Below are 8805 nucleotides of genomic sequence, written 5' to 3'. Positions count from 1 at the left end.
ATTATTATTATTATTATTATTATTTATTATTATTATTTATTATTATTATTAATGATGATGATGATGTACGTAAAGTCGCATTATTGTTATTTAGTTGTAACAATTTTTTAGTGCTTTTGTTTTCTTAAGACTACATGAAGAAAACACAACGGTCAGGTGTCATTTCACAAGTGATGAGGAAAGTTTAATTTATGGGACAGTATTTAAGTAGGCCTATAAGTTTTCTTGTAATTAAATGTTAATTGTAAATTGTTTTACGCCACGTCACGCTTTTCTTTTTTGGTCTGTCAATTTCAAAAAGTTCGAAATATTTGAGAACTTTTTTCTTTTTAATTGTTTTGGTCCGTTTCATATTTTTCTTGGCATTGAATTTGTCGCACAAGCCTTTGTGTGTCTTACTTTACGGAAAAATACATATACAGTACATATGGAGTCGAGCTCCCCTACAGACAACCAGGCACGTAAAATTATTAACTGAGTTGCAAAGCTTTTTTGAATAAAGATGTTTTAATTACAATTGCAGTAAATGCTGTAATGAGCCCATGAAGGCGAATGTAAGAATAAGTGTAAGATAATTAAGGACAAAAAAAAATAGACATGCGTGAATAAAATGTTAATGACATTCATTTAAATACATATAATTTCTGTAACCCAAAAGTCATCATGATATGATAAATGCATGCAAGGTATATTAATTTCTTTGGTGGCATATAGGCTGTCGTTGAGAATAATAATGAAAATAACAATGATATAGTGTGTAAACAATAAAAATGTAGAGGCCGCGCACGGCCATCTTTTGCTAGGCCTGCTATTTTCTCCGGTGTTAAGTGTTAGGCCTACACACAAATGCCAGGCTAATAAATAAATAATAGCAAAAACAGCCCGTTTGAACGTGATATGTCCCTATACTTGCAGCCTTGTTTTAAACACTTAAGAGCCATTGCAGTGTTCGGCCCATTCAACTTGCAGGCGTAACGCCATAAATGCTCCAGTTGGCACTAACAAAAGTGTCTGTTTACGCATGCAGGCTCGGTGGCAGCGTCATACGTCCCCGTCATAGAGGCTGAAGTACTTGCTGGTGTTGGAGAAACAGAGGTAAGGCGTGTTGGAACCCGGGTACACGACGGGCAACGGCATGGGCATCAGGCACCTCCCCAGCAGGCTGCTCTCCTTGTACAAGGCGGGCAGCTGACCCACAACCACCGGCTTCACAGTCTCCGCGAAGTCGCTGACCGGTCCGTCGATTTCACTGGAGATTTGCCGTTTCAACTTATTCCTGCGGTTCTGGAACCAAATTTTCACCTGCGTCTCGGTGAGCTGCAGAGAGCTGGCGAGGCAGGCGCGCTCGGCGCTGCTCAGGTAGCGCTTCATGTCGAACGTAGACTCCAACTGGAAGATCTGTCTCTTGGAAAAAATGGTGCGCGTTTTCTTTTTCGTGATCAGTTTGCTCTTCTTGCCGGGACTGTCCGCCTGGAGGGGCTCGGCGGTCGTGGTTGTGGAGCTGCAGTCGTCGCAGCTGCTATCCCCGCTCTCCGCAGCCCGACCGTTATCCGTGGCCGGGTTCTTCTCTTCTGCGAGAAAACAACCATTGCTTGACCCTTCTCATCTTGTCACCCCATGCAAAAAAAAAAAAAAAGCGATGATATGAAATAACAAGCCGCGCTTACCACTTTCGTCCGATTGGCGCCTGTGCTGGGCTCCGGGTCCGTCCGGGTTGCTCTGCAGCTTGCGGCCTTTCCAAATCGCCGCTGTGGAGACCTCTTGCTCCGCATGCTGTTGACAGCTGTCACCGGAGCGCCCGCTTGTTTTCAGGTTGAGGATGTTGTCAATGGTGAACTTGAGAGAGGCGCTGCAGGGACGACATGGCGCGTCCACTTTACTCATATTCTCCAATGCGTCAACAAACCCTTTTGTTTACTTCTCCTCGTCGATAATCGCAAACAGTCGCCACTACGGTTTCGACCGTGCACACACCATAGCAGCATCCGCTGAGCACACACTGCTTGGCTGGAGAGGCGCAGCGTGTAATCCCAGCGCTCACATCACGTTGGATGGGGGCAAGCAGGTCCTCGCTGATTGGTCCATTCGACAAGCGGTGTGGACCAATCGCGGCGGAGGGATGCGACGAAAACGAGAGAGTTGGATTCTCGCTCCTCTCAAAGATACATGTCTCCATCAAAACCTGCTGCTAGCTAACATGCCGTTTTACACTGTGGTGCGCATTTTCACAGACTTAATTGACCTTCTCACTTTCACACTGTTACGTAAGTTGTTTTGAATTTCCCCCTGCTAAAATTGTCCACAGACGGATTTCACGGGTTTAAAAAAAAAAGTCCAGAGTAAAAAATACATTTAAAAAAATCATGGGTCAAAAAAAAAAAAAAACAACACAATATTTTGGTTAAATTGAGGTTGTGTTAAACCCTTTGTTGTTGGGTTGTTTTATGCAAAACAAATAACCTTGTGAGTTTATTCAAATCGATCCAGATATCGGGTCGTCCCTTTTAAACGCACTATTGGGATATTTTTAACCCAAAGGTTTTAAGAGTGCATGCATTAAAATGTGAGGAATGGGGGATTCTAGAATTTTACTTTTGCCCCGCAGGCAGCAAATATTAAACACAGTAAGAAGCATAATTGAATCCATATTTCCCTGGTATTGACAAACCGCATTAACAGCAGTCCACCCCGTGTGTGCTTAAAAAAACACGTGGCGATTTAGGTAAACTTTATAATTGCAAATTGCAGATTAATTTTGAGAACTCGTACAGCTTGCATGCGCACAATAGTTTTAAAGCGCGAAATAAAGAAAGTTTAATGAAACTTGAATTATAATCGAGTATTTATTTTTAGACAACAATAATTCGACAGCGTGCCTCTTTTTTGCTCATTTATTTGTAAACAAAATTTAACTTTTTTTGTGCAACTCCAGATACTCACTTTGGCTTTAAACCCAATAATTTCAAACAACATAAGTCAAGTTGAAAACAGTGCACAAGTGGCGCATTTTTTCGGTTTGTTACCGGTTTGTAATTTTTGCATGTAATACTGCCGTCAATACAAACAAATATTTTGTTTGAAAAAAATATCCTGTCCCCAAACGTTTGCTACGCGATTGTTGGCATTTTAGTCAACGAACATACACAGAAAAAACGAGTCAGTATTCGTATACATTTATTGAGTGGAAAAAAAATTATATTTTGAAAACCTGTGTGTATTTGTAATATAAAAGTTTGGCGAAAAAATAATTGCTTATCAAACACAGAGTACACTGCACTCGTTTTTTTTAGAATATTATATGCTGACAGTAGCAAAGAAACACACATTTGAACACAAACATGACCTCTCATTAGGCATGTTTCCTTTGGATCAGCGATTGTCTGTGGCATTGCGTGCGTTATTACACTTTAATGACAAAATATGCAAATCTTTACACCAAGCCGCTCATCTGCGACCTTAAAATGTTCATGGAGTGGGCCAAGGAGGAAAGGGGGTACGCCATGGAGTTGGAGAACACCTGATGTCCGTTCAAGTTGAAAGCCAGTGCAGAACCGGCTCCGGGTCCGTCATGATACAAAATGGGGACCCTGACCACCCTCTGGCTCGGGTTGGGAATATGAACAGCCTCGAGATCTGCCGCCAACTGTCTCTTCCATTTATTCCTCCGGTTCTGGAACCAGATCTTGACTTGGGTTTCTGTCAGGTGCAGAGACGCGGCCAGACCGGCTCTCTCTGAACTACTCAGGTACCGTTTCACGTCGAAGGTGGACTCCAGTTGGAACACTTGGCTTCGGCTGAACACAGTCCGGGTTTTCTTTTTCCGGGTCGGATTGGAGTCGGACGGTGTATCAAAGCCGCTCCGAGCCTCGTCTTGGTCATCGATCAGGTTGGCGTCGCTTAATTTTCTGTCCGATTCGTAGCTGTCGTCTGTAATCGGTTCTGATACAGCGGGAGAACTTCTGTCACTGGTTGACACCGAGCAGCAGTTGTCCTCGGACCTCGCTTTGACGCATGGACCTTGAAGGGAATTAAAATGCAACGATTTGTTTAACTCGCATTAGCCGCACATAATATATGAAGCAAAAAGGAGTTGTGATGTCATTTATATGCAAATGTTGGGTATATATGCGTCAACTTCATTGAGACTCGGTTATAAGAGGCATTGATTTCAATTTTTGGAGTAACCTAAGAAAGGTAATATAAATGACTAGCTGCAGATTTGGATCAAGTATTCTACTGTGGATTGAGTTAAAAAAAAAAAACTGCATGCACGTTTCTTTGAAGAATTACTGATTCACAAGGGCAGGGGGAAAATCATTTTTTTTCTTTCTTTTTCTTATGAGAGGGATACTTACTTCCCGGTGCACCCAATGCTGCAGCGAGCAAGCCAGTAGTGTTCCCCGCATACCAGTTTCGCAGCGGCTCAGTGCACAGGGGCGAGGTTGGGCTGCAGCCACCCCGCGCTTGCTCGCACAAGACCCGGCCGGCGGTGTCGGTGAGCTCCGAAGCTCCACATCGGCTGCTTTCGGAAGGGGAATCCCGCTCGTGTGGCCTGGAGGCTAGTAGATTTTCGATGAAAAAAGACGACGCCCTCGGTGATGACAGTAGAGGCGTCTGGGAGTCAGTCCGCTTATTTTGCATGTTTTTGACCAGCAAACAAATTCAAAGTAAAAAGAAAACCTATCTGTGCAATCCGGTCTCCATTTAGCGTAACAGCAAAGTCCAAAAGGTCCAAGCGGGCACATGAAGCATCGCTGCCTTCGGGCTGTGCTGGGACTGGAAGTCACTTCAGGGACCGAACGACGGAAGCACGTACAGTACAGTGACGCGGCCGGTCGCGCGCTTGTAGAGCACTGGGGGCCATCCAGTGATTGTAGAGCACTGGGGGCCATCCAGTGATTGGACGAGCACGATAGCAAATGGGCTTTTCCCAGGAAAGGCGAGTCACCGTCTACTTGCACCAGTCATTGTAGTGCTACTGTAAAGGCCCGTCCCTTGAGCCCCAGCAGGCTCTCATACGTCTTTATTTGGGTCAATTAGAGTGCCAATCTAAATTGAAGATCCACTGGGCAACATCAATCCTTCTTGTTTTCCTATATAGAACGGTTCTCGTAGTTTTTTTTTTTAATGCATGCTAATTAAAGTCATGGAAGTAATGGTGTAAAATGTTTCATTGTTGCAACTGTTACTAAATAGACAGAATATACCCAAAAATGAAAAGCTCCCTATCGTGTAAAATGCAACAGATTTAATAGCATTTAAATTGGAACATAAATTGATTTCTTTGCAGGAAATGATCTTCTATTTAAGAAGTTAATTGCCACTGCAATGGTTCAATGGATTATTATGCAGCGAAAACAATATAGCTGTTAAATTGCCATTGGAAGAGCTTTAAAAAATACCCAGCCATAATATTTGCTTGCCTTGCATTAGATGAGCTGCACTTCTTGTTGCTTATCTAGTGTGGTATAAATGTGGTAAACCTAATAATTGGCACCATCATTCTCAAAACAATTGGGTTAAAATAACCCAATATGATTTGGGTCAATTTGACTAAACGTTTTGGGATAAATAGAGCACCCCCTCCCAAAAACAGGGTCGTTTTGTGCAAGACAAAGCTAAAAGTGGGTTGTCTTGTTTAAAACAACCCAGAAAGACGCAAATAGTTGGTCGGTCTTTTTTTTATTTTTTTTTTAGAGTGCACATTACACAAGCTGGAGAACATTAAAGACTTGGTAAATAGGCTCCTATAGTTCCGATAATATTACAAATACTATTCTGTAGTGTAGTTTGAGCATTTGGTTGTCAACATACTTGCAAGTATAAGCTGATGTATTTTGCTTATGAAAAAACAAATGCAGAATTTGATTTTTTTTTGCAATCAGTGCACTTGAATAGAAGTCTTTTATATGGTACCTTTGGACTGGAGAAGTTTTTTTTTTTTTTTTTTTTTTTTAAGTGATGTCTAGAAAGTCCACTACTGAATATGACTACTTACAGTTTTCAAGTAAACTCAATTCTTAAGCATAGACTTCACCGGTTAAGTGTTTCATCGTTTGATCATCTGAAAGATTGAAATAAGTGCTGACGGGCGTCTTTACCCTTTTAGTGCAAATGGCAAGACATTTGAGCTTTTTATTTCCCTCAATGGAGTCAGCGGCTGTGACCTTTAACTTGAGTCTCTTTTTCTTCTCCCCCTCTGTCCCTCAGGTTAGACTTAGCCTTTTGACAGAGGATCAGCGGTAATGTTGCTCCTCAAACTAGCACGCGGCGCAGACAGTGGTAACATGAGCCCCGCAACAAACCACCGAGTCTTCCACCTGTCTTCTCCTGCATGGACATCGGTGAGGAAATTGAATGTAGTCCTCTTGTCCCTTTTCTTGGAACTTGAACGGGGCCCCGCATATTTTAATATATAGAAAAATAGAAATTCCTATGTGAAGTAACATTTTTGACAAGCAAACTCATTTGACTGTACTTGCTAAATGCTAAATGCTAAAAACATAGCATCTTCAGGGTATTAAGTTGCTCAAGAGCAAGTAAATAAAAATATATTTTCAAACTATTTAAAATTTTTACTGTCAATTTCTAGTATTTCCACCCATATGGAAAAAGCTTAGCATATTGCCTTGAAGTATGTTTGAATGTGCTTACCAACATGCAAATGTGTTCAAATGCATTTGTAGGCTAAATGCTAAAAACAACAGTTTTCACTTGATGCCACGGCGTATTGATTTGGACAAGTGCATTAAAACGTTTTTTTTTTTTTTCAGTATTTGACCTACATTATACTAATCTATGCAAAAAAATAGATAAATATAAGAACATTTTATGATTGATTTCCCGTAAGCATGTTCGTATAAAACAGAATGTGCTTGTCAGCTAAATTGCTAAAAATATACCATTTTTCCTTCACCTATTGCAAGTAAAAAACAAAACAAAAAATATTTTTTTTTAATATTCATCCCACATTATTCTAAAAGGTTAAAAAAATGAGTAAGCATTGATTGTATTTTCATGGTTAAACATTATTTTGGTCATTATGGTCATATGGTCATTATGGTCATACATTATTTTTGCGCACCTTGTGACATTTTGGGAAAAATGCTTTGTTATTAGGGTTTATCCTACATGTAAGTTTTAACCAAATGTATTTGCTTGCTAAATGCCACATAGCATTTTCTTTATTAATTCCACAGCATACTAACTTGCTCATGTGCAAATAAAAAGAAATATATTATTTTAGCATTTGACCTACATTATACCAAGTTATTAAAAATGATGTAAATATAAGTATAAATATATAAGTAGCCATAAATTACATTTGAATTTACTTGCAAATCAAATGTACTTGTAGCTAAATGCTAACAACATTTTTTAAGCATTTTTCCCCAAAATGTCACGGTTTGTGTGCTAGTACCAACATGATAACAAATTAAATAAGTGAAAATTGTTTACAAGGAACGTTTCTGGGTTTTTTTGTCGAGCATTTTTGCACACAATGTGGGATTATGGAAAAAAAAAAATCAATGTTTTTAGCATTTTTCCCTGAATTACATTTGTACATAAGTACTCTTGGACAAAATGCTAAAAACATAGCATTTTTCCCCATAATGCCACAAGTTACTGACAAGCTCATGTGCAAGTAAAAAGAAACAATATTTTTTTGGGCGTTTGGTCTATATTATACCAAAATGTAAACTTGTATGTTAAATGCTAAACCCATAATATTTTTCACTCAATGCCACAGCCTATTGACTTGGACAAGTGCTAGTATAAAGCCTTTTATCAGCATTTCACCTACATTGTACCAAACAATTAAAATGAAGTAAATGCAAGTAAGTTTGCAAATCTGTTCCTACGTACTTGTAGGCTAAATGCTAATAGCGTAGCATTTTTGGCCATAATATCAAAGGGTACTGAGTTTCTCTAATGCAAGCAGAAACAAACTATACAGTAAATATCATGTGACCTACATTATACCAAAACATCAAAAGATAAAACAAGTAAATAATATAATGCTTATGATTGATTTCCATCCATGATTTTCGTCTCAATGGAAATAATGTGTGTCTTGCTTGTAAGTATGTTTTATTGTATTTACAGATACGTTTGAAAGCACCTTTGGCCAAATGCTAAAAACATAGCATTTTTTCCCATAAGGCCACTGGGTACTGACTTGCACATTTCACACACCCCGTGGCATTATTGGTAAAATGCTATTCTCATTTTCATTTCACATTCACATTGATTTAGCCTCCAAGTATGTTTGAATTGTATTTGCAAATAATTTCAAATGAGATTGCCTGTCAAAAATGTTTACTCCACATTGGCAGGTTGACATTGAACAAAATATGTGAAACAATGCAAGAAAATATTTCTGATCTGTGCTTACAAGCACAACTTTGTTTTTTCATTTTAGGATCTGTGTTCGCCTGTTGGGCGTGCATGTGTGTGTTAAAAGGCCACATTAGATCAGTCTTCTGTGTGTACATTAGGCCATGTGAGTGCTATTGCTCCCTGGCCAGCGCCGCCTGCACAGGGGGGCCCCACAGACCCAGAGGCTCCTCTCACTCCGCTCCCTCCTCTGCTTTTCTCTTCTTCTTCTGATCCTCATCCAGCCTGGCGTGCCCTTTGCTTTTCATGGCCTGCCGGCTCGCTCCGCAGTGGCGACCCCTCCGCGCCGCCACAGCTCGCCACATCGGCTCTCAACTGCGCCCCACGTTTCATCACACAAAATCATATCATCAGCATGTGCTCCGGGACATGGCGAGAGCAAATTGAGCGTGCTTCTCTTGTTTTGGT

At 40.4% G+C, this 8805-nt stretch overlaps 2 protein-coding genes across 3 annotated transcripts; both read right to left on the bottom strand.

Moving 5' to 3' along the window:
• Nucleotides 1-475: 475 nt before the first annotated feature.
• Nucleotides 476-2034, bottom strand: hmx4 (H6 family homeobox 4). 2 transcript variants are annotated; one of them, XM_088419718.1, is made up of 2 exons: nt 1668-2034; nt 476-1571 (listed from the first exon to the last, which is right to left on the bottom strand). In XM_088419718.1, the coding sequence occupies exons 1-2, from the start codon at nt 1882-1884 to the stop codon at nt 1042-1044; spliced, it is 747 nt and encodes a 248-aa protein (XP_088275844.1). In that variant the 5' UTR covers nt 1885-2034; the 3' UTR covers nt 476-1041. The 2 variants fall into 2 exon arrangements, with proteins under 2 accessions (XP_088275844.1, XP_088275843.1); XM_088419717.1 differs by having other exon boundaries at nt 476-1568; nt 1668-1999.
• An 843-nt stretch (nt 2035-2877) lies between these two features.
• Nucleotides 2878-4865, bottom strand: hmx1 (H6 family homeobox 1). Its single transcript, XM_088419785.1, has 2 exons — nt 4356-4865; nt 2878-4017 (listed from the first exon to the last, which is right to left on the bottom strand). The coding sequence occupies exons 1-2, from the start codon at nt 4639-4641 to the stop codon at nt 3431-3433; spliced, it is 873 nt and encodes a 290-aa protein (XP_088275911.1). The 5' UTR covers nt 4642-4865; the 3' UTR covers nt 2878-3430.
• Between the last annotated feature and the right edge of the window lie 3940 nt (nt 4866-8805).

Source organism: Hippichthys cyanospilos, chromosome 7 (genome assembly GCF_059441005.1).
Source record: "Hippichthys cyanospilos isolate Australia breed blue-spotted pipefish chromosome 7, RoL_Hcya_1.0, whole genome shotgun sequence".
In the NCBI taxonomy this organism is placed as follows: Eukaryota; Metazoa; Chordata; class Actinopteri; order Syngnathiformes; family Syngnathidae; genus Hippichthys; species Hippichthys cyanospilos.
This window is presented reverse-complemented; position numbering and strand designations above follow the sequence as displayed.